Source organism: Salmo trutta, chromosome 4 (assembly GCF_901001165.1).
Source record: "Salmo trutta chromosome 4, fSalTru1.1, whole genome shotgun sequence".
Lineage (NCBI taxonomy): Eukaryota > Metazoa > Chordata > Actinopteri > Salmoniformes > Salmonidae > Salmo > Salmo trutta.
In genome coordinates, this window is record NC_042960.1 from 192,892 (window position 1) to 219,826 (window position 26,935).

The window sequence follows — 26,935 nt, forward strand, 5'->3', positions numbered from 1 at the left end:
AGAGGGACAGGAGGGATGGGGGACAGAGGGAGAAAAGTGTCAAGTGAAAGGGGAAAGTAGAGAAAGATCTGGCTGATGGTCTGGGGAACAGAGGGAGAAAGGAGGGGTGGGGGACAGATTAATGGAAAGATGAACAGTGAAAGAGGGGCAGAAGTGAAACCAGGTGAGGTGGTAAAGAGTGAAAATATGGGGAAAGAATGGAAAACAAAAAGGGAGAGAAAGAAGAGGGGGAAGAGGAACGTCTGAGGTTATCTATACAAAAGAGGCTAGAAGAAACGGTTGAAATGAAATGGTGATAGGGAAAGGGATAAAACGTGTGTCAGTGAATTCACACACTGTTCTAGAACTATAGCCTCACCTACTATATACTGAGGTACTGTTACTGAACGAGTGGTAAGTACGACTACAGCTACGGAAGCCATTTTGACAGTAACGTTACTGAACGAGTGGTAAGCACGACTACAGCTACGGAAGCCATTTTGACAGTACTGTTACTGAACGAGAGGTAAGCATAGACGACAGCTACGGTAGCCATTTTGACAGTACTGTTACTGAACCAGTGGTAAGCATTGACTACAGCTACGGAAGCCATTTTGACAGTAATGTTACTGAACGAGTGGTAAGCACGACTACAGCTACGGTAGCCATTTTGACAGTAACCACACCCACATGGAAGATATACTGTATATCACCATAATAATACACAACCATTATCAAAATATAGACATTTGGTGTTCCAAGTACTGGTGTCATAACAAGTCAGAACTCTAGAGATTATTTTATCTCAAAACTGTGGGAGGTGGTTTTCAGTGGCTTCACAGAATAGAGGCGGTTAGCTACAGTTTGTATTGTTTAGCATTATAGCTAAAGCGCTAGTTAGCGATAGCCAATTAGCTACAGTGTTCGTTAGCATTTGCCCAATTAGCCAGCCGAGATAAAATCCACATTATGTGAGGTAATCCTTGGTCACAGCCTCTAGGAAGTTGGGCGCCGACATGAGGATGGTAAACGTGCCGATGATGGAGAAGATCGTGAACGCCACGAGACAAAGACGATCCACGACCGCCGCCGCAAACTTCCACTCGCTGCAGACCGCCTCTCCCTCGTCCTGCTCCCTGAACCTCTGGGCGATAAAATGAACTTCCTCCAGGATCCGCCCGATCTCCGGGATCTGGTCCACCGTCAACCTCCGGAGGATCCCCACGTCCCGGTCGGAGAGTAGCGCCTCGTTGGGGGAACATGTTCCACCTGTCCCCGTGGTCTGACTACCACCCCCAACCCCTCCACTGCAGACCCCAACCCCAGAAGAGTCACTGCTAGGCGGGCAGCAGGGGTTATCGTGAGACCCCCCCAAGGATCCCATCCCTCCCATACCCATGGAGTGGTAGCCGAAGTACAGGTTCATGTTGCCGTTGGTGGTTGATGTATTGGAGGGCTGTCCCCCAGGGATGGAGCCCATCTGGATGGAGCTGGTGCTGGCGTGGTGAGGGGGAGGGTGGGAGTACTTGTAGCCTCCTGTGGTGGAGCTGGGGGTAGTATTGGTGTTGGTGGTGACGGAGGAGGGGGTGGTTGTCTTGCGTTCCTCGCCAGGCTTCTTCATGCGGAGGAACCAGGCGCACCAGTTTAGGAGGATGACTCGCATCTAGAGAGGCAGTGGAGGCAGGGGTGAGGAAAGAGAGAGAGAGTGTGAGGAGAGACAGAGAAAAAGGGAGAGAGGAGAGAAAGGTGAAGACAGAGAGAGAAAGGTGGCAGCTCCCAAAAAGGGACAGTTTGCACTGATATTAAACATTTTGGCAATTTTAGGGTAATAAAAGCAATAAAACACACGTCGTGAACACATTACATTGTTGACAGAAAAAGCACCATAGATAACGCTATAAGGCACAGATGTACAAGGATATTCAGAGGTAGACCAGGTCTTCACATGTACACCGGCAGACTAGGACACAGAGAGGCTCTACAGGGCTGGAGATGGTTCATGTTTAAAACATGTCTGGCCTGTCTGAGAGAGCCAGTCATCCCCTCAGGCACTGTTTGTCTGCCAGGGCAGAAGTGACACTTCAGGAAGTGGCATATGTTACGATGACATAGGCCTAGTCAATGAGCCGTCTCTATGACTTTGAACTACAGCCACTTTGTGTTCCAACGCTCTACAGGATCGTGTGAATATTGGATGGAAGTGGACTGACACTTTAAGACGTGAGATGAGATGACATAGGCCTAGTCAATGAGCAATGAGCTGTCTAGCGAAGGCCTTGGAGTGATCTGGTAGCCCAGCAACGTTTATGTTACTCTTTCATTCTTGTGACGTGTCCTGGGGTAAGATGTATTTCCTGTTTTCTTGTATGACAGGATTTGACTGTGTGTTGTTCTTACATTAACACTCTTCCACTTCCTGTGACAACTCCCACTTTGGGGAGGAAGTGGGGAGATTCTAACATGAGTCTAAGGTGTTGTGGACACCATCCCCTTGTACACACTGTGGTACTACAGGATCAGAGTTGGTGAAGTCACACGGATGACAAACAAACTGAACTTTAACTGCTAAACGACTTCTACAACTCCTCTACTCCAGCACAACCAGAGGCAAGGACCACTAAGAGAATTGGAATGTATTTTTTCCGTGGCAGACATAACTTGAACCGAAACTACTCTACGACTCAAGGCGTCAGATAAGAGGACATGACACAAACAGGTTAGCAGGAAATGTCATGTAACCATGGTTACCTACCCATTTAGGCATCTTTACCCCGTGAGGGTCGTGATGGTGGAACTGTAGAACGAGAACCGTGACGACGAGAGAGAGACCCACGATCATCATGGCGAATGAAAAATACTGGCCTGCAACAACAGAAATATACATTATAGATATCAATATTAGAAATCATTGTAGTGGGATGGAACACATAGAAATATAAATAATAGAATACTGGAAAGTACTGGGCAGAAACATAGAGATATAGAATACTGGAAAGAGATGGATGAGGAACGGTAGAAAAGAGGTATTTTAACAGGTGATTAACAGGTTATCCCCTGCTTCAGGATAGAGAGAGAAAGAGAACGAGAGAGAGAGGAATAGAACAAGGTGAGAGAGAAAGAGGAGAGAGCGAAAGACAAAGAGAGGTAGAAATAGAGAAAAAGAAGGATAAAGAGAGAGAAACAGAGAGAGAGAGAGATAAAGAGAGAGAGATAAAGAGAGAGACACAGAGAGAGAGATAAAGAGAGAGAGAGATAAAGAGAGAGAGAGACACAGAGAGAGGTATTTTAACAGAAGATGAGAACTGTAACCACCTGTCTGCCTGAGGTGGTAACATCCCTAACACCCTGTCAGCCCTCTGAGCTCTTCATTCTATCAACGTCTCCTCTCTTTCCTGGGAATTGATTCCTTCCATCAATCATGTATTGGCACCCTATTCCCTACATAGTGCAGATCTTTTGACCAGTAGTGCACTAAATAGGGAATAGGGTGCCATTTGGGAAACAGGCATGCTGTTCCTTCTACACCTCTCCTGTCTAGCTGATTAAAGCCAGAGGTAAATATCGGCTGCTAGAAGGGAAAACAGAACACAGCTCTGTAATGCGAATACCTTGTGTAGTGTGGAAACCATATTAGTTAGATGTTTGGTCATGGGGTATTACACTGGGTTTATGAGTGGCTATTCTATACTTAACTGTGTGTGGTCAACTTACCAAGAAAGCAATGGGGGCTGCTGAGGAGATGACAGCTCATAATAATGGCTGGAGTGGAGTGGAATGGAATAGGATCCAAAACACCAGTTTGATACCGTTCCATTCACTCCATTTCAGCCATTGTTATGAGTCATCCTTCCCCCAGCAGCCTCCACTGCAAGAAATATGGGCATAGCAACCAGATCTAAATAAGGAACACATAAGTTTGAATTGGTTTCATGATTTAGCTTGGTATCTAGTGATGATATTGAACCACCAATCAATTCACAACTTGTATAAGCGTAATCATGTAAAATACAATAGTGCTTCTACAAAACTCAATAAATCACTGATGAGTCAATAGATGATCAATACTTTACCGATGAGAGGAACAGAGTCTGACGTAGCCGGCATGATTTCTGCTACCAGCAACATGAAGACAGTCAGAGACAGCAAGACAGTGATACCTGGGGGAGAGATGGAGGGGGGTAGAGAGGGAGAGATGAGTGGGGGTAGAGGGGGAGAGATGGGTGGGGGTAGAGAGGGAGAGATGAGTGGGGGTAGAGAGGGAGAGATGAGTGGGGGTAGAGGGGGAGAGATGGAGGGGGGTAGAGAGGGAGAGATGAGTGGGGGTAGAGAGGGAGAGATGAGTGGGGGTAGAGAGGGAGAAGGGTAGGGGTAGAGAGGGAGAGATGAGTGGGGGTAGAGAGGGAGAGATGGAGGGGGGTAGAGAGGGGGAGATGAGTAGGGGTAGAGGGGGAGAAGGGTAGGGGTAGAGAGGGAGAGATGAGTGGGGGTAGAGAGGGAGAGATGAGTGGGGGTAGAGAGGGAGAGATGAGTGGGGGTAGAGAGGGAGAAGGGTAGGGGTAGAGAGGGAGAAGGGTAGGGTAGAGGGGGAGAGATGGGTGGGGGTAGAGGGGGAGAGATGGGTGGGGTAGAGGGGGAGAGATGGGTGGGGGTAGAGAGGGAGAGATGCGTGGGGGTAGAGAGGGAGAGATGAGTGGGGGTAGAGAGGGAGAAGGGTAGGGGTAGAGAGGGAGAAGGGTAGGGGTAGAGGGGGAGAGATGGGTGGGGGTAGAGGGGGAGAGATGGGTGGGGGTAGAGGGGGAGAGATGGGTGGGGGTAGAGAGGGAGAGATGGGTGGGGGTAGAGAGGGAGAGATGGGTGGGGGTAGAGAGGGAGAGATGAGTGGGGGTAGAGAGGGAGAGATGGGTGGCATTATAGCCTTACTAGAATACTGGTTGGCATAAAGCCTTATTCAAAGCATAATATCAGAATTAGCATAAAGGAAGGAAAATAAAAGGATTAGTGTACGCTGACCCACAGTGTCCTCGCAGAATGAGGTATGTGTGTGTGTGTGTGTCTCTGTGTGTGGAACCCTCCTCTCACCCAGGGAGATCTTCTCTCCAGAGTCTGCAGGCAGCAGGAAGACCAGCAGGGCCAGGCCAGAGATGAGGACACAGGGGATGAGGAGGTTGAGGCCGTAGTACAGTGTCCTCCTCCTCATGGTGACAGTAAAGGTGACGTCAGGGTAGGGCTCCTTACAGCAGTCATAATACAGTTCGTTACGCTTCACTGGGACACCTGGGAGGAGGGGCAGGTTAGATGGACATAACGATTACATTACATTAACAACTCCATCAGATTTGAGACGAACCCCCGATTTCCAGGAGAAATGTAAATGGTTCAATCACTCTGATGGGCTTTAATCATTGTAGGACATCTAGCAGAGCACTGATTGGTTAGTGAGTTTGAGGATTTCAGACTCATCACCTCAAAGTATTATTCTTTTAACTGATTAAAACCTAGCATCTGAAAAACGTTTGTATGTGTGTGTGTGTGTGTGTGTGTGTGTGTGTGTGTGTCCATACATGTGTGTGTGTGTGTGTGTGTGTGTGTGTGTGTGTGTGTCCGTGTCCATGCATGTGTGTGTGTATAGGACCTTAACCAAGGGTCCTATCGCTAAACTCTTAACAGAGCCCCAGGATTGCACCTTGTCTGGCAGAGGAACCAGGGCTGTGTCTGGAGCTGAGCCTGCTAGCTGCCTGGCCGTGCCCCAATCTAGTGAGCCCTTCCTGGGCCAGCTGTCACCTCATACCCCCCTGGTTACATACAGCCAGCTGCGTACTGTGTGTGTGTGTGTGTGTGTGTGTGTGTGTGAGAGAGAGAGAGTGTGAAAGAAAACATCAGGCTGGCATTCCCCAGCAGTGGGGAAAAACACCCAGTTATCATACTTGAGTAAAAGTGAAGTCCCCTTAATAGAAAATGACTCAAGTAAAAGTCACCCAGTAAAATAATGTAAATATCTGGTTTTAAATATACTTAAGTGTCAAAAGTAAAAGCCATAAATGATTTAGAATTCATTATATTAAGCAAACCAGACTGCACCATTTTCTAGTATTTTAATTTACGGATAGCCAGGGGCACACTCCAACACTCAGACCTCATTTACATAATTAACAAACCAAGCATATGTTTAGTGAGTCCACCAGATCAGAGGCTGTAGAGATGACCAGGGATGTTCTCTTGATAAGAGTGTGAATTGGACCATTTTCCTGTCCTGCTAAGCATTCAAAATGTAATGAGTACTTTTGGATGTCAAGGAAAATGTATGGAGTAAAAAGTACATTTTCTTTAGGAATGTAGTGAAGTAAAAGTAAAAGCTGTCAAAAATATAAATAGTAAAGTAAAGTACAGATACCCCAAAAAACTACTAAAGTAGTACATTCAAGTATTTTTACTGAAGTACTTTATGCCACTGGCATTCCAACACTATTGAGGCATCTATCTGAGACCAGAGGCACGTTGCCACCATCCATCCAATGATAGATGACATGGAATGGGAACAGCGTAGTTCAGGGAGGAGAATAGACCTGGAACACCACCTGGCTCGGTCACACTCAGAGCTGGACATTGATTGGCTGTCTAGCCCAGGGGACCTGGAAGTGAAACAGAATAATTCAGGCAGCAGGATAAGAGGCGTAACACCGGGCTCATTAAGTGGCTGTCTGGCCCAGGAGACCAGGAAGTGAAACAGAATAATTCAGGCAGCAGGATAAGAGGCGTAACACCGGGCTCATTAAGTGGCTGTCTGGCCCAGGGGACCAGGAAGTGAAACAGAATAATTCAGGCAGCAGGATAAGAGGCGTAACACCGGGCTCATTAAGTGGCTGTCTGGCCCAGGGGACCAGGAAGTGAAACAGAATAATTCAGGCAGCAGGATAAGAGGCGTAACACCGGGCTCATTAAGTGGCTGTCTGGCCCAGGGGACCAGGAAGTGAAACAGAATAATTCAGGCAGCAGGATAAGAGGCGTAACACCAGGCTCATTAAGTGGCTGTCTGGCCCAGGGGCTAGAACACTCTGGATCAGAGAGGCATGGGACGCAGACACCTCCTAAAACAGGGCTGCATTCTGTCAGAGATCTACTGTAAGCACAGAATGTATAATGCACATTGTATGAAATGTGCACTATAAATAAAGATGGATTCGATTTGAGTGTTGACCACCGTACCACTGACTCTACTGTAAAAAAGTGCACCTCATTTCCTCCAGAGAGTTCCAGGGAGACACTCCTTCAGTCTCTTACCCACGAGATCCCACTCTCCGTTGGGGATGTATGAGGAGATGTCTACGTCCAGTATCTGGAGGTCCAGCAGCCAGCCGTTGTAGGTCCACGAGCCAAACTTCAGATCACACTTCTGGACGTCGAAGGGGAACCAGCGAACATCGATATAGCAGGTACTCTTCAGGATACCTGGGGGAGGGAAGGAGGAGAGGAGGATGAGGAGAAGGAGGAGTGGGCAGTCTTGTCATATTCACATTTTGCCATCGTTGATTTCTGTCCATGATTTTCTATTGCTGAGTATACATTCAAGTTAATGCACTTCAAATCAAATCAAACTTTATTTGTCGCATGCGTCGAATACAACAGGTGTAGACCTTACAGTTAAATGCTTACTTACAAGCCTTAACCAACAATGCAGTTCAATAAATAGTTAAGAAAATATTGACCAAATAAAGTAAAAAAACTATAAAAAAGTAACACAATAAAATAACAATAATGAGGCTATATACAAGGGTCAGTGTGTTGGGGTAAATGTTAGTAGAGGTTAAGTGATCCTCCTCAAAGCATAAGTGTCGACCAGTAACCCCTGGAACCTGGTAACCCACCTGGTGGAATGTACTGGCAGGATCCAGAGGAGTTGACCAGGACGTTGGTGTGGAAGGTAGCATCAAACCTCTCGTCTGCACTGGAGGAGAGAAGTGAAGAGACACAGATGAATGATCTGATAGATGTGTTGTATGGAGGGTAACTAAGTCTGTTGTCATGGAGATAGAAATAAAGAGAGAGAGAAGAGAGAGAGAAGAGTGAAAAGAGAGAGAGAGACAGAGAGAGATAGAGACAGAGAGAGACGAGAGAGAGACAGAGACAGAGAGAGACGAGAGAGAGAAGAGAGAGATAGAGACAGAGTGAGAGGAGAGAGAGAGAAGAGAGAGGAGAGAGAGAGAGAAGAGAAAGATAGAAGGAGAGAGAGAGAGGAGGAGAGAGAGGAGGAGAGAGATATATCTTAGAGGGCTCAGTACTGAGCTAGACAGACAGTGTGTATATTATTGATCCGGTCCTCCTTCATAAAGGGTTTCATCAGAGGTGGCTCAGCGTGTGGTGGGACTGGCATCAGAAACACTACCATCAAACTGTGATCCATCAGAAATACATCAGAACAAACACCATATATCACAGATATTACAGCCTAGACTAACCCCCCACATCCCCGTTCACACCCTGCATTCCTCCTCATCTCCTCATCCCCCCCGCATCCCTCCCCACCCCCCGCATTGCTCCTCACCCCTCCGCATCCCTCCTCATCCCCCCCGCATCCCTCCTCACCCCCCCGCATCCCTCCTCATCCCCCCCGCATCCCTCCTCACCCCCCCGCATCCCTCCTCATCCCCCCCGCATCCCTCCTCACCCCCCCGCATCCCTCCTCATCCCCCCCGCATCCCTCCTCATCCCCCCCGCATCCCTCCTCATCCCCCTCGCATCCCTCCTCACCCCCCCGCATCCCCCCTCATCCCCCCCGCATCCCTCCTCATCCCCCCCGCATCCCTCCTCATCCCCCTCGCATCCCTCCTCACCCCCCCGCATCCCCCCTCATCCCCCCCGCATCCCTCCTCATCCCCCTCGCATCCCTCTACACCCCACCTCATCCCTCCTCACCCCCCCCGCATCCCTCCTCACCCCCCCCGCATCCCTCCTCACCCCCCCGCATCCCTCCTCACCCCCCCCCCGCATCCCTCCTCATCCCCCCCCGCATCCCTCCTCATCCCCCCCCGCATCCCTCCTCATCCCCCCCCGCATCCCTCCTCACCCCCCGCCCCGCATCCCTCCTCACCCCCCCGCATCCCTCCTCATCCCCCCCGCATCCCTCCTCACCCCCCCCCGCATCCCTCCTCACCTCCCCCCGCATCCCTTCTCACCTCCCCCCGCATCCCTCCTCACCTCCCCCCGCATCCCTCCTCACCCCCCCGCATCCCTCCTCACCCCCCCATCCCTCCTCACCCCCCGGCATCCCTGCTCATTCCATCCTTACTCCCCAGATATATATTAAAACATTTTGGGGGAAAAAGAGTGATTGATTGGATAAAATTGGCTTTTGACCTTCACTGGTAAATATTGCTTCTACAGATCAGATCCTACCTTAAGTGCCTAGAGGGTAGGATTGAGAGATTGTTTCCCATTATGAGAGCCAATGAGTAATAAATGAAAGTGCTCATCTTCCCGAAAAATATGACAATTCTCCTGATTCATGCAGATGTCCATTAGTCTGTTCAGAAATGATGAGTGGTTACGTGACTGATGCCACAAGAACAGGAAGTGGATTGGAAACAACCTACATTATTGGCTGACGCGTAACAAGCCCTTGCGCTAAATGCAGGCAAAAAAATGACTGTAACCAAACCCAAAACAACACATCAGGATTTACATAATTTAATGTTGATTTTTCGCTGCATGTCCCTGTCATAATCGGATATGATAATTGTTCCATTTGTTCAGAGGAAGCTGCAGGCATGGTTGTTAGGATTCGTCCAAACATCGCCAATCTCCCAAATGGCACCATATTCCCTAAAGAGTGCACTACTTTTGACCTATGGGCCCTGGTGAAAAGTAGTACACTGAACAGGAAATAGAGGGTCGTTTAGAACCCACTCTTGATAATCACCCGGTCCATTGTCCAAGAACAAAGGTTTCTAAAGTAGCAGCGTTGTAGAGGCCTGCTGAATACAAATGACTAATGCTGGTTAGGAAGTTATAAATCATTTTCATTTATTTTTTGTTTTCTTGTTCTTCAAACCATCCATCCACACTGTTGTAGGCTTGTACCTTGTACAGTGTTTCTCTGTTTTAATCAACATTTAGTAATTTAATGAATTGATTCATGTTTTTTTAAACCACATAATCCAACTAGAGCATGTAGGTATATGACTATGAATCAATAATCACACAGCATCATATTAAACAAGACATATGAATCACATTAATATGACAGAAGTTTTTTCACAAAGGTCAACAAGGTGCCTGGGAGGGGGGGGGGGGTAATGGTGTAACACACCTCAAAAAGGAAGTAAGCTCAAATTAAACATAATGTTTATCCTTTTTATACATGAGTATTTGTGTGTCACACGTCATAAGGAAAGCATTGTATTGGGTTTCAGACAGACAAAGGGAATACATGTACAGAATACAAACACTTTATTCCTTCAATATCACAGCTTTCTCCTTCAGGTAGAAGCTCTTCTTCTACTCTCTACACTGCTTATAGAAATGTCCTCTCAAAACACTGTGTAGACAATGTTGTGTGTGTGTGTGTGTGTGTGTGTGTGTGTGTGTGTGTGTGTGTGTGTGTGTGTGTGTGTGTGTGTGTGTGTGTGTGTGTGTGTGTGTGTGCTGTTTCATCCTGTGAAAACACTACAGATAGAAACAATGACTGGTTTTCAGAATCTAGGTCTCAGAACTCTGAGGAGGGAAAGGAATATATTCTCAGATTGATGTCTTGTGTCACGACAGAGAGTCCGATAGGTTCATATGACAGGTACACTGAAGTCACCATGGTATTGTATATGAAGACAGCAGGCTAACAGCTCTACATTACTCAGGGAAGTCACCATGGTATTGTATATGAAGACAGCAGGCTAACAGCTCTACATTACTCAGGGAAGTCACCATGGTATTGTATATGAAGACAGCAGGCTAACAGCTCTACATTACTCAGGGAAGTCACCATGGTATTGTATATGAAGACAGCAGGCTTACAGCTCTACATTACTCAGGGAAGTCACCATGGTATTGTATATGAAGACAGCAGGCTTATAGCTCTACATTACTCAGGGAAGTCACCATGGTATTGTATATGAAGACAGCAGGCTTACAGCTCTACATTACTCAGGGAAGTCACCATGGTATTGTATATGAAGACAGCAGGCTTACAGCTCTACATTACTCAGGGAAGTCACCATGGTATTGTATATGAAGACAGCAGGCTTACAGCTCTACATTACTCAGGGAAGTCACCATGGTATTGTATATGAAGACAGCAGGCTTACAGCTCTACATTACTCAGGGAAGTCACCATGGCAAGTTGAGAGCAGAAATGGAAATATCTTAGCTACTTCCCTCAGGGATGTTTTATTTATGTCATACGTCTCACCTTCTCACTCTCTTGTATGTGAGGAAAGGATCAGGTAGAACGATTACAGGGAAAGATATAGATCATCTGCAGGAACTGACCTTTCCTACATATCTAACTTCCTGTTCCTCTTCCTGTTTGTGTTCCTTCCTTCCTTCTTTCCCATCTGTAAATCTTCAGCTCCCGCCATCTATTCTTTGTCCAGGACTATAATGTTAGTGATCGCTGATCCTGACCATCACCTGCTTAACGTTCCGTATCATCCTATTAGACACACGCGCACACACACACACACACACACACACACACCACTCAAACACACACACACACACACACACACACGCTCACACAAACACACATACGCTCACACAAACACACACAAACACACACACACCACCTCATAAAGAACACATCCATCACCTTAAACAACGTAGCACAGACACCATATGACACCAATCAACTTCGACACCATGTTATCTTGTTGTCCGTACTCCATTACAAGTAGGGAGTGAGTCAGTGAGTGATTGAGTGAGTGATTGAGTGAGGGGGTTATCAATGCATTGACATCATCATCTTCTCTCTTGTTATAATGCCTCTTTCATCCACTGACATTTAAAATTACCAGCAGCAATTACACTCCAAGTTCGGAACGGCTTTTAACGTCAGCTGTAATGACGCTGTTTAAATGTGCTCCTGGGTCGGAGTGAGGCATGGAGACAAATGGTTCTGTAGTGGGTGTTTTTAGTACATGGTTCCCCCGTTGTGTACTGGGCTTTTATTGGTTCAAATAGAAAGGCAGACATTCTGTGTTGTTTCTTCTCCTTCAGAGTCATAATCCTGATCCATTGGAATGAGTTACTTTTTGTCCGTCACATACTGTACAAACTATTCTGGAGTAATACTAAAATACGGGAGTACGGCATGGTTGGAACATTTCTAAAGCTGTGACAACGACACTCTTAACTTCCTGGCTACATAGATATGTGACACATCTCATTTCAAAGCAAGTGTAGCCCATCTGAAAATATGTTCCTGAATTTCCTGAGTCACGCCTTCTCTTCTCTTAAACGTAATTGGAGTTTTCATCTGCAGCTCGTCCTATAATGGTTGGAGCTCCATCTTCTCCCCTCCGTATTCTGTCCATTTCCCTGGATAAATAAGGCAACAGAAATCTGTTTTCTCAAAGCAAGTTTAGCCTTAATCTGGAAGCCTGTTCCAGAGGTCCTGAGGCAATGAGGTTTAGCTCTCAGGGATGCAAACACAAGCGGACAGTTTTCACAGGCTGTCCTGCTGAATCTGGGTCGAGAGCTTCAAGTTCCTCAGTGTCCAAATCCCTAAGGACTTAAAATAGTGTGACAGCACCTCTTCCCCCTCAGGAGATTGAAAAGGTTTGGCATGGGCTCTCAGATCCTCAAAAAGTTCTACAGCTGTTCCACTGAGAGCATCTTGACTGGCTTCATCACTGCTTGGTATGTTAATAGCACTGCCTTCAATCGCATGGCGCTACAGAGGGGGGTGCGGACAGCCCAGTACATCACTGGGGCAGAGATCCCTGCCATCCAGGACCCCCTGCCATCCAAGACCCGCTACCATCCAGTCTCTATGCACACTCACAGGGCCCTACACACTAACACACACACACACACACAATAATTTGCTCACATACATTTATACTGACTACACAACCACTCACATACAAGCTGCTGCTACTCTATTTATCTAATATCCTGTTGCCTAGTCACCTTACCCCTATACATATCTACCTCCATCACTCCACTATCCCTGTCTCCTTACCCCTATACATATCTACCTCCATCACTCCAGTATCCCTGTCTCCTTACCCCTATACATATCTACCTCCATCACTCCAGTATCCCTGTCACCTTAACCCTATACATATCTACCTCCATCACTCCAGTATCCCTGTCACCTTAACCCTATACATATCTACCTCCATCACTCCAGTATCCCTGTCTCCTTACCCCTATACATATCTACCTCCATCACTCCAGTATCCCTGTCACCTTACCCCTATACATATCTACCTCCATCACTCCAGTATCCCTGTCTCCTTACCCCTATACATATCTACCTCCATCACTCCAGTATCCCTGTCACCTTACCCCTATACATATCTACCTCCATCACTCCAGTATCCCTGTCTCCTTACCCCTATACATATCTACCTCCATCACTCCAGTATCCTTGTCTCCTTACCCCTATACATATCTACCTCCATCACTCCAGTATCCCTGTCCCCTATACATATCTACCTCCATCACTCCAGTATCCCTGTCTCCTTACCCCTATACATATCTACCTCCATCACTCCAGTATCCCTGTCACCTTACCCCTATACATATCTACCTCCATCACTCCAGTATCCCTGTCCCCTATACATATCTACCTCCATCACTCCAGTATCCCTGTCTCCTTACCCCTATACATATCTACCTCCATCACTCCTGTATCCCTGTCCCCTTCCCCCTATACATATCTACCTCCATCACTCCAGTATCCCCTTACCCCTATACATATCTACCTCCATCACTCCAGTATCCCTGTCACCTTCCCCCTATACATATCTACCTCCATCACTCCAGTATCCCTGTCACCTTATCCCTATACATATCTACCTCCATCACTCCAGTATCCCCTTACCCCTATACATATCTACCTCCATCACTCCAGTATCCCTGTCACCTTCCCCCTATACATATCTACCTCCATCACTCCAGTATCCCTGTCACCTTACCCCAATACATATCTACCTCCATCACTCCAGTATCCCTGTCTCCTTACCCCTATACATATCTACCTCCATCCCTCCAGTATCCCTGTCACCTTACCCCTATACATATCTACCTCCATCACTCCAGTATCCCCTTACCCCTATACATATCTACCTCCATCACTCCAGTATCCCTGTCACCTTACCCCTATACATATCTACCTCCATCACTCCAGTATCCCTGTCTCCTTACCCCTATACATATCTACCTCCATCACTCCAGTGTCCCTGTCTCCTTACCCCTATACATATCTACCTCCATCACTCCACTATCCCCTTACCCCTATACATATCTACCTCCATCACTCCAGTATCCCTGTCTCCTTACCCCTATACATATCTACCTCCATCACTCCAATGTCCCTGTCTCCTTACCCCTATACATATCTACCTCCATCACTCCAGTATCCCTGTCACCTTACCCCTATACATATCTACCTCCATCACTCCAGTGTCCCTGTCTCCTTACCCCTATACATATCTACCTCCATCACTCCACTATCCCCTTACCCCTATACATATCTACCTCCATCACTCCAGTATCCCTGTCTCCTTACCCCTATACATATCTACCTCCATCACTCCAATGTCCCTGTCTCCTTACCCCTATACATATCTACCTCCATCACTCCAGTATCCCTGTCACCTTACCCCTATACATATCTACCTCCATCACTCCAGTATCCCTGTCACCTTACCCCTATACATATCTACCTCCATCACTCCAGTATCCCTGCACATTGTAAATATGGTACTGGAATTGACCCTGTATATAGTGTGCTTACTTACTATATTATGTTCTTCTTGTGTGTTTTTGTTCTATCTTGTTATTTTTAGTATTACATTGTTATTGATTACTACATTGTTATTGATTACTACATTGTTATTGATTACTACATTGTTATTGATTACTACATTGTTATTGATTACTACATTGTTATTAATTACTACATTGTTATTGATTACTACATTGTTATTGATTACTACATTGTTATTGATTACTACATTGTTATTGATTACTACATTGTTATTGATTACTACATTGTTATTGATTACTACATTGTTATTGATTACTACATTGTTGGGGTTAGAGCTGCAAGAAAGGCATTTCACTGTACTTGTGCATGTGACATTAAACCTTGAAACTTGACACTGTCAGCTACCTCAGAGGTCCCAGGTTCCCTGGCTGGTTCCTTCAACCCAACCCAGTCTGACAGCTCAACGGAAGAGGGCAAGAAACACGCACACATCCTGTCCCCTAGACACACGCATATCCTGTCCCCTAGACACACACATCCTGTCCCCTAGACACGTCTCAAACAGACTGTGGGTATTGTTGTCTACTTCTACCCTGTCACAGTCGGTAACCGCCAGGTGACATGTTCCTAGACGTCAGTATGATTCCCGTACCGGCGTCAGACAGCCAGCAACCTCAGTAGACTAGCCGATGGTTCAGCATTAAAACGGCATTGTTTGAAATGTACCATATCACCAAAATATTTTTTTGGGGGGGTCTATCCCTTATGCTATATCAGTATTGTATGAAATCTACCATACCATCAACATCCATGTCTATCTACTAACTGTATCAGTTATTAACGAGGTCCGGCACCATTGAGAGCAGGCGGGGGCAGAGTTACGATTCATGGTTCATTGAAAAAACAAAATGGCTGACGTCACCATCTCTAAGGCAATGTGGGAGTGGTTCTGCTAGAGCGCTCCCTGAATCAGTGAGCTGTACAGAACCATATTACCTCTCCATTTATCTCCATGGACTGGATCCTGCTACTGAGAACACAGGGGCAGACGGGACAGGAGAGAGAGAGGCTACAAGCCAGGTTAGATGTTTGCAGAGACTATAGTTTGGTGAGTATGTCAGAAAAAAAGCGAAAAAGACAAGTAAAATCAATCGAAGGACACAAACATCAATTTATGAGTAGATGCACTGTTTCAGCTGTTACATTTTTTGTCTCCTTTTCTGTTTTGAAAACAATATTATGTAAACTTTCAGTGGAAGTGGAATCCCTTGGTAATTCTATCAATGTACACAAACACTGATTTCATCATCCAGCTCCTTCCTACATATTACCCATCATGGCAATGGGCAACAGATGCAAAACCTCATGGGTATTGTGGTTTATTTATGTCCTGCAGGCAATCAATTCGTAGTCATTTCATTAGTCCACGCTCTGACCAAGGGTGAAATCAAACCACAGGGGAGTTGTCTGTCTACAAATGGGTTACTTAGTGGACTAAAGTGTATCAATTCAACTCCTCTAGGAGAGCATTAAACACCACTAGCCTGCTACTGCTAACGTAACGGAGCAGGCGTGGAAAGACCCCTGAGCGGAGTCCCCACTTCCGTTTTTCAGGGGAAATGGAAGTTAGGTTGAAAATACTGTATCCCTGAAATCCAGAAGCATCTGCTTACTTCCCACGCCGCTAAGGGTAACAGTAACATTAGCCATTCATACATCATAGCTCTATGCTTATTGGTTGAGACCGTGGCAGTGAGGGCCTACCTGTTGTAGAGGAGGATATCAGGAACCCAGATCTGATTGGAGGGGAAACGAAGGTTCTGAACACCTGGGTAGTTCTCTGGGTTCCAGGAGAGGTAAGTATCTGTCCAGTGCTAGGAGAGGAGAGGAGAGGAGAGGAGAGGAGAGGAGAGGAGAGGAGAGGTAAGTATCTGTCCAGTGCTAGGAGAGGAGAGGAGAGAGTTTTTACATTGACAATTCAAAAATATACTGATCCATTCACAGGCCTTCTGTACTGTATGTAAAACACATTAGGCCACGTGACAGTTCTGTAATCAGCTTCAAAACACTTTCAATCAAACACAGACAATCAAATAGAACAGCCATCCTTGCTCCCAATAAGTGGTCCCTATGTCTGTGCCCTTGGCCAGCAGTGGCAGGAGGTTGGGTCATGTTTTGGGCTGTGACTCAACCTTCTAATCCATCCGTTAGACCATGAGAGTCACGCTAACTCCACCGTATAGAAGCACATTAAAGTACTTCAAAAAGAGACCGTGTGCATCTCACATCCTTTACTTACATGACTGAACTGAATGATGTGTAATGCGCTGTGAGAGTGTCTGTGTGTCCTCAGATGTTTTAGCCATAGGTGTGTTCCCTAACGCACAGAGGGAGTCCATCTACTGATGTGGCTACTGATACTCACTGCCAGTACATTGGACACACACACACACACACACACACACACACACGTTAACATCGGTGTGTGCTTGCCTGCGTGCGCGCACATTTATTTTGTGTGTGTGTGTGTGTTTATATGAGTATGTGTACACTTCATGGCATGCCATCATCATGTCACCTCCACTAGACTTCCCTGACAAACAGTGTTATTTATGTAGCTAATCTCTGCACTAGTAGTCTGCTCTGAACAAACATGGCTTTTATAGTCCTGTTCTTTACTCTCTCTGTCTTTCATGTTCAAGCTTTGTAGTGCTGGTAAAATAGATCAAAGAGAACACTAGGCTACATCAGGACATCTCTAAACACAGTTTATATCAAGATAACATCAGGCTACATCAGGACATCTCTAAACACAGTTTATATCAAGATAACACTAGGCTACATCAGGACATCTCTAAACACAGTTTATATCAAGATAACATCAGGCTACATCAGGACATCTCTAAACACAGTTTATATCAAGATAACATCAGGCTACATCAGGACATCTCTAAACACAGTTAATATCAAGATAACATCAGGCTACATCAGGACATCTCTAAACACAGTTTATATCAAGATAACATCAGGACATCTCTAAACACAGTTTATATCAAGATAACATCAGGCTACATCAGGACATAACTAAACACAGTTTATATCAAGAGAACACTAGGCTACATCAGGACATCACTAAACACAGTTAATATCAAGAGAACACTAGGCTACATCAAGACATCTCTAAACACAGTTTATATCAAGATAACATCAGGCTACATCAAGACATCTCTAAACACAGTTTATATCAAGAGAACACTAGGCTACATCAAGACATCACTAAACACAGTTTATATCAAGATAAAACTAGGCTACATCAGGACATCTCTAAACACAGTTAATATCAAGATAACATCAGGCTACATCAGGACATCTCTAAACACAGTTAATATCAAGATAACATCAGGCTACATCAGGACATCTCTAAACACAGTTAATATCAAGATAACATCAGGCTACATCAGGACATCTCTAAACACAGTTAATATCAAGATAACATCAGGCTACATCAGGACATCTCTAAACACAGTTTATATCAAGATAACATCAGGCTACATCAGGACATCTCTAAACACAGTTTATATCAAGAGAACACTAGGCTACATCAGGACATCTCTAAACACAGTTTATATCAAGATAACATCAGGCTACATCAGCACATCTCTAAACACAGTTTATATCAAGATAACATCAGGCTACATCAGGACATCTCTAAACACAGTTTATATCAAGATAACATCAGGCTACATCAGGACATCTCTAAACACAGTTAATATCAAGATAACGTCAGGCTACATCAGGACATCTCTAAACACAGTTTATATCAAGATAACATAAATACAGGTAGGAAAAGGAACATAGATTAGAAGAGTAATTCATTTGGGAGTTTGTCCAACAGTCTAAATTATTCTAATTGATGATGTCATTAAGGGCTTATTTCATTCCTGGAACTGGAACATTCCAGAATAGAACACTGAGAATATATTCTGAGATAGAACACTGTGAGAATCTAGTCTAACATTGTAAATGCTGACGCCACAATGTAAAGGTTTAAAGCAGCTCATGCATCAACTACTCCCGGAGGTAAAGACTTCCTAAATTACCCCTTTTTTCTGTTAATGTAACTCTTGACCTGATGTGTCTGCAAAAAAATGTCTCCCCTGGCCCATTAGCAGAGAAGGGACTCCTGTATTAAGGCCAACACTTGCATCATTTATTGATGAAGAAAAAAAACGCTATCAGCCAGTCAGAGCCTGTTCACCTTGAGTGAAACTGACAGGTCAGATAAAGTCACAGGACAGTGGATTGTGGCCAGCGGAGGCTGCTGAGGGGAGGACGACTAATAAGAATGTCTGGAAAGGAGCTAATGGAATGGTATTAAACACCTGGAACCCATGTCTTTGATGTATTTGATACCATTCCACTTATTCAGCTCCAGCCGTTACCAAGAGCCCACCCTCCCCAATTAAGGTCCCACCAACCGTGAGTTGTGGCCTCATTTACAGGCTACCCTGAATGGACATCGCCATGGAGACGCAGGGCGGGAGAAATGAAACATTCTATCCAACCTCCAGCCATTGTGTCACTACCATCTGATAGATAAAGTATGTTCCCATGTTTTGACCCATCCATTCCCTGATGTAGGACCTGATGGACTGTCTGTTGGCTCCTGTGTTTCCAACAGTAATAGAAGATGTAGGAGACGTCCCAAAATGCACCCTGTTCCCTACATAGTGCTTTACTTTCCACCAGAGCTCTACCCTATATTGGGAATAGGGTGCCATTTGGGATGCAGATGTAATATTCAAAATGCTTCTTGCTAAATTCTGGCCCCAAACCTGAAGCCAAACAGCTCGGACATTTTGTCATTCAGCAGTGGCTCACTAAGTCAATCAAAGATCTGAACTCTAGTCCATTATCTGGTCTGTGTTTGCGTCAGCCAGTCTCAGTGGAGGGAAACCTAGAAACCAATAAAAATTGTGACAATTTAATTGAACATTTCATATCCCTCTCTCATTGCAAGGACTTGGGTATGAACATCTGTTGGGAAGGGAGATCATATAACGCCCACTGCAAGATACAAACACCAGCTTCAGCAAGCAACTGTAACAAACAAAATGGCTATTATACTGCAAATGAGGGTTAGACACACAGAACTAGTCTCATACGCACACACACACACACACACAAGGTAAAAGGTAGAAGTTCAGTCTTACCAGCTGCAGCCAGGCGTTGGTCATCAGAACCTGGTTCTTCTCATCCTGGAGAAGAAACGAAGGAGAAAAAGAAAGAGGAAATGTCTTCAGAGCAGAGTACAGGTGTTTAGAATATCTTGGTTAGAATATCTCTGTTATAATAAGACTCCACTCTGGGTGAAGAGTAGAGGTGTTTCAATACATCTCTGTTATAATAAGACTCCACTCTGGGTGAAAAGTAGAGGTGTTTCAATACATCTCTGTTATAATAAGACTCCACTCTGGGTGAAGAGTAGAGGTGTTTCAATACATCTCTGTTATAATAAGACTCCACTCTGGGTGAAGAGTAGAGGTGATTCAATACATCTCTGTTATAATAATACTCCACTCTGGGTGAGTTCTGGAGACTACTGTATCTAATACAGACTGTAGAGTTCTGGAGACTACTGTATCTAATACAGACTGTAGACTTCTGGAGACTACTGTATCTAATACAGACTGTAGACTTCTGGAGACTACTGTATCTAATACAGACTGTAGACTTCTGGAGACTACTGTATCTAATACAGACTGTAGAGTTCTGGAGACTACTGTATCTAATACAGCCTGTAGAGTTCTGGAGACTACTGTATCTAATACAGACTGTAGAGTTCTGTATAGTTCTGGAGACTACTGTATCTAATACAGCCTGTAGAGTTCTGGAGACTACTGTATCTACTACAGACTGTATAGTTCTGGAGACTACTGTATCTAATACAGCCTGTAGAGTTCTGGAGACTACTGTATCTAATACAGACTGTAGAGTTCTGTATAGTTCTGGAGACTACTGTATCTAATACAGCCTGTAGAGTTCTGGAGACTACTGTATCTACTACAGACTGTATAGTTCTGGAGACTACTGTATCTAATACAGACTGTAGAGTTCTGGAGACTACTGTATCTAATACAGACTGTAGAGTTCTGGAGACTACTTTATCTAATACAGACTGTATAGTTCTGGAGACTACTGTATCTAATACAGCCTGTAGAGTTCTGGAGACTACTGTATCTAATACAGACTGTATAGTTCTGGAGACTACTGTATCTAATACAGACTGTATAGTTCTGGAGACTACTGTATCTAATACAGCCTGTAGAGTTCTGGAGACTACTGTATCTACTACAGACTGTAGAGTTCTGGAGACTACTGTATCTAATACAGACTGTAGAGTTCTGGAGACTACTGTATCTAATACAGACTGTAGAGTTCTGGAGACTACTGTATCTAATACAGACTGTAGAGTTCTGGAGACTACTGTATCTAATACAGACTGTAGAGTTCTGGAGACTAACGGATGACTAAACTAAAGAAAACTAAACCGCTGAGGGGGATTTTGGCTCTGGTCTGAGTATCAAAACGCTTGCAGTTAAAATGTGTTTTAAGATGGACGGCGGCCATCTTGGCAGGGCACAGTTGTAACATTTGGTCTGTTTTTGTTCCGGAACGGCTTCCAGGAACGATGATGGAGGGAGGGAGGAGAAGAAGAGAGGGGACAGCAAAGGATGGACATTTTAAGTTGGATATAGAGAGAGAGAAGAGAGAGAAAGAGAAAGAGAGAGAGAGAGGAAGACAGCTGATCCCCTGTTCTACAGGATGACTACAAACCAAACATCAGCCAGGGGAGAAAAGTTTGGTTGTTCTCTTTCGTCTTGAGGGTGAATCTCAGCATTAGTGGGCTGAGAGGATAGTATTTAAAACAGACTCAATACTATACTATACTGAGTGAACGTAGTGGGCTAAGAGTATAGTATTTAAAACAGACTCAATACTATACTATACTGAGTGAACGTAGTGGGCTGAGAGTATAGTATTTAAAACAGACTCAATACTATACTATACTGAGTGAACGTAGTGGGCTGAGAGGATAGTATTTAAAACAGACTCAATACTATACTATACTGAGTGAACGTAGTGGGCTGAGAGTATAGTATTTAAAACAGACTCAATACTATACTATACTGAGTGAACGTAGTGGGCTGAGAGTATAGTATTTAAAACAGACTCAATACTATACTATACTGAGTGAACGTAGTGGGCTAAGAGTATAGTATTTAAAACAGACTCAATACTATACTATACTGAGTGAACGTAGTGGGCTGAGAGTATAGTATTTAAAACAGACTCAATACTATACTATACTGAGTGAACGTAGTGGGCTGAGAGTATAGTATTTAAAACAGACTCAATACTATACTATACTGAGTGAACGTAGTGGGCTGAGAGGATAGTATTTAAAACAGACTCAATACTATACTATACTGAGTGAACGTAGTGGGCTGAGAAGGTAGTATTTAAAACAGACTCAATACTATACTATACTGAGTGAACGTAGTGGGCTGAGAGGATAGTATTTAAAACAGACTCAATACTATACTATACTGAGTGAACGTAGTGGGCTGAGAGGATAGTATTTAAAACAGACTCAATACTATACTATACTGAGTGAACGTAGTGGGCTGAGAGGATAGTATTTAAAACAGACTCAATACTATACTATACTGAGTGAACGTAGTGGGCTGAGAGTATAGTATTTAAAACAGACTCAATACTATACTATACTGAGTGAACGTAGTGGGCTAAGAGTATAGTATTTAAAACAGACTCAATACTATACTATACTGAGTGAACGTAGTGGGCTGAGAGGAAAGTATTTAAAACAGACTCATTACTATACTATACTGAGTGAACGTAGTGGGCTGAGAGGATAGTATTTAAAACAGACTCAATACTATACTATACTGAGTGAACGTAGTGGGCTGAGAGGATAGTATTTAAAACAGACTCAATACTATACTATACTGAGTGAACGTAGTGGGCTAAGAGTATAGTATTTAAAACAGACTCAATACTATACTATACTGAGTGAACGTAGTGGGCTGAGAGGATAGTATTTAAAACAGACTCAATACTATACTATACTGAGTGAACGTAGTGGGCTGAGAGGATAGTATTTAAAACAGACTCAATACTATACTATACTGAGTGAACGTAGTGGGCTGAGAGGATAGTATTTAAAACAGACTCAATACTATACTATACTGAGTGAACGTAGTGGGCTGAGAGGATAGTATTTAAAACAGACTCAATACTATACTATACTGAGTGAACGTAGTGGGCTGAGAGGATAGTATTTAAAACAGACTCAATACTATACTGAGTGAACGTAGTGGGCTGAGAGTATAGTATTTAAAACAGACTCAATACTATACTATACTGAGTGAACGTAGTGGGCTGAGAGTATAGTATTTAAAACAGACTCAATACTATACTATACTGAGTGAACGTAGTGGGCTGAGAGGATAGTATTTAAAACAGACTCAATACTATACTATACTGAGTGAACGTAGTGGGCTGAGAGGATAGTATTTAAAACAGACTCAATACTATACTATACTGAGTGAACGTAGTGGGCTGAGAGGATAGTATTTAAAACAGACTCAATACTATACTATACTGAGTGAACGTAGTGGGCTGAGAGGATAGTATTTAAAACAGACTCAATACTATACTATACTGAGTGAACGTAGTGGGCTGAGAGGATAGTATTTAAAACAGACTCAATACTATACTGAGTGAACGTAGTGGGCTGAGAGTATAGTATTTAAAACAGACTCAATACTATACTATACTGAGTGAACGTAGTGGGCTGAGAGTATAGTATTTAAAACAGACTCAATACTATACTATACTGAGTGAACGTAGTGGGCTGAGAGGATAGTATTTAAAACAGACTCAATACTATACTATACTGAGTGAACGTAGTGGGCTGAGAGGATAGTATTTAAAACAGACTCAATACTATACTATACTGAGTGAACGTAGTGGGCTGAGAGGATAGTATTTAAAACAGACTCAATACTATACTATACTGAGTGAACGTAGTGGGCTGAGAGGATAGTATTTAAAACAGACTCAATACTAAACTATACTGAGTGAACGTAGTGGGCTGAGAGGATAGTATTTAAAACAGACTCAATACTATACTGAGTGAACGTAGTGGGCTGAGAGGATAGTATTTAAAACAGACTCAATACTATACTATACTGAGTGAACGTAGTAGGCTGAGAGGATAGTATTTAAAACAGACTCAATACTATACTATACTGAGTGAACGTAGTGGGCTGAGAGGATAGTATTTAAAACAGACTCAATACTATACTATACTGAGTGAACGTAGTGGGCTGAGAAGTTAGTATTTAAAACAGACTCAATACTATACTATACTGAGTGAACGTAGTGGGCTGAGAGGATAGTATTTAAAACAGACTCAATACTATACTATACTGAGTGAACGTAGTGGGCTGAGAAGTTAGTATTTAAAACAGACTCAATGCTATACTATACTGAGTGAACGTAGTGGGCTGAGAGTATAGTATTTAAAACAGACTCAATACTATACTATACTGAGTGAACGTAGTGGGCTGAGAGGATAGTATTTAAAACAGACTCAATACTATACTATACTGAGTGAACGTAGTGGGCTGAGAGGATAGTATTTAAAACAGACTCAATACTATACTATACTGAGTGAACGTAGGGGGCTGAGAGTATAGTATTTAAAACAGACTCAATACTATACTATACTGAGTGAACGTAGTGGGCTGAGAGGATAGTATTTAAAACAGACTCAATACTATACTATACTGAGTGAACGTAGTGGGCTGAGAGGATAGTATTTAAAACAGACTCAATACTATACTATACTGAGTGAACGTAGTGGGCTGAGAGGATAGTATTTAAAACAGACTCAATACTATACTATACTGAGTGAACGTAGTGGGCTGAGAGTATAGTATTTAAAACAGACTCAATACTATACTATACTGAGTGAACGTAGGGGGCTGAGAGTATAGTATTTAAAACAGACTCAATACTATACTATACTGAGTGAACGTAGTGGGCTGAGAGGATAGTATTTAAAACAGACTCAATACTATACTGAGTGAACGTAGTGGGCTGAGAGTATAGTATTTAAAACAGACTCAATACTATACTATACTGAGTGAACGTAGTGGGCTGAGAAGTTAGTATTTAAAACAGACTCAATACTATACTGAGTGAACGTAGGGGGCTGAGAGTATAGTATTTAAAACAGACTCAATACTATACTATACTGAGTGAACGTAGTGGGCTGAGAGGATAGTATTTAAAACAGACTCAATGCTACACGGTACATCAAGCTAATACAGGGGAACATGATTTAACTTGACACATGTAGCAGTCACCAAATTACAGTAAAACACTACCATGAAACGAGTGAAGACATGAACAAACATTCCAGCACATTGTAGCAAAAAAACACTATATTTGTATAAGTATGCAATGTTTCTTTATTTACCACCTCCTGAATGATCCACATCAGTATTGAGAATGTCTCTGAGCTACAGAACTGTCTACCAAGTTGTTTTGGACATTTAAAACTCTTTCCCTTTAGCTAAAGATCAGTATATCAGTGGATATTAATCTGTCTTAATGACAGATAGTGGTGCTTGTTAATGACAATGCTACACTAAAGACAGGGAGCTCATTCGTAAGCAGAGTGCGTACGCGAGTGCGCGCACTAATTACATACTGGATGTAAATATCTAGGAGGTATGCTAATGGCAGAACTCTACCAGCAGTGGTCATCCCACCTCAATATCTCTTCATGAGAGAGACCATACTTCAGAGATACACTAGATACACAATCTAAAGTGCTACAGATGCACATCGTAGTCAGTATCTACTGATACTGGCAAAAAACCCTACCTTCCACTCACTTAGACTCCCATGGACATCAACGTAAGACTAAGTGAAGATAGTAAATTGGAAGTTAGGATTCACCCCGCTGTGTCACAAAGCAGGCCGTCATCTGAAACCCCGTCTGTGACGAAGAGTCTTTGAGATGCAGGTCTACAGTACTAACAGTAGAGTGAAGCTAGCAGGGTGGTCCTGACATGACAGTCCACAGTCCCTCCCTCCCCCAGGCGATATCTCCCCCGCTCTCTCTCTCTCTCTGTCTCAGCTTTATGTCCTGTCCTGACTCTAGTATTATTTAATCTCCCTCTCCTCTCTCTCTCTCTCCGTCTCAGCTTTATGTCCTGTCCTCTCCTCTCTCTATCTCTCCGTCTCAGCTTTATGTCCTGTCCTCTCCTCTTCTGTCCTGTCCTGACTCTAGTATTATTTAATCTCCCTCTCTTCTATCTCTCTCCTCATCTCTCCTCTCCCCCAGCTGTGCAGCAGCTTACCATGTAAGTCCATTCTCAACAACCAGACTCGTAAACACAATGTTCTTTCTCTGCTGTCTGCTACAACAGTTATCTTGGTTTTATTATCAATGTATTTCCCCCTACGTTGCACCTTACCGCTTTGTTTTGGTTGAGAAGAAACCCAATGGGATCGCTCTAACCTCCCCATCAGAGTGCTCTGATTGGATCAGGGTAAAGATTGACAGCACATACTATCCAATTAATGAGTGTAGGAAATTAAAACTGTGAAAACGTAATCCTCTGTAATATAAAATCCAATCACCGTTCACCTCACAAGCAACAACTACGACTACAATACTACAATTTAATACCTCACAAATAGCATATTTAATCTGGAAACTCCAGGAACTACACCTACCATTACCTCAGTTGGGAATACCAGGGAAAATCTACTACTCTATAACCTGCCTGTGGTTTATTCAATAATACACAGGAACTACATCTCCCATTACCTCAGTTGGGAATACCAGGGAAAATCTACTACTCTATAACCTGCCTGTGGTTTATTCAATAATACACCTACAAGGAAAATGGAAGCTGCAAAAAATGC

General features: G+C 43.8%; 1 protein-coding gene across 3 annotated transcripts in view; it reads right to left on the bottom strand.

Annotated features, from left to right (window-relative positions):
- Positions 1-492: 492 nt before the first annotated feature.
- LOC115191635 (neuronal acetylcholine receptor subunit alpha-7-like) overlaps positions 493-26,935 on the bottom strand; it is a 53,571-nt gene continuing 27,128 nt past the window's right edge. For all 3 annotated transcript variants that reach the window (XM_029749426.1, XM_029749428.1, XM_029749427.1), the window contains 8 exons: positions 20,119-20,163; positions 16,670-16,779; positions 7,842-7,921; positions 7,258-7,425; positions 5,059-5,253; positions 4,050-4,136; positions 2,732-2,841; positions 493-1,642 (listed from right to left, as the gene is read on the bottom strand). In XM_029749426.1, coding sequence (XP_029605286.1) covers positions 947-1,642; positions 2,732-2,841; positions 4,050-4,136; positions 5,059-5,253; positions 7,258-7,425; positions 7,842-7,921; positions 16,670-16,779; positions 20,119-20,163 — 1,491 coding nt within the window. In that variant the 3' untranslated portion in view covers positions 493-946. The remainder of the gene's footprint in view (positions 1,643-2,731; positions 2,842-4,049; positions 4,137-5,058; positions 5,254-7,257; positions 7,426-7,841; positions 7,922-16,669; positions 16,780-20,118; positions 20,164-26,935) is intronic.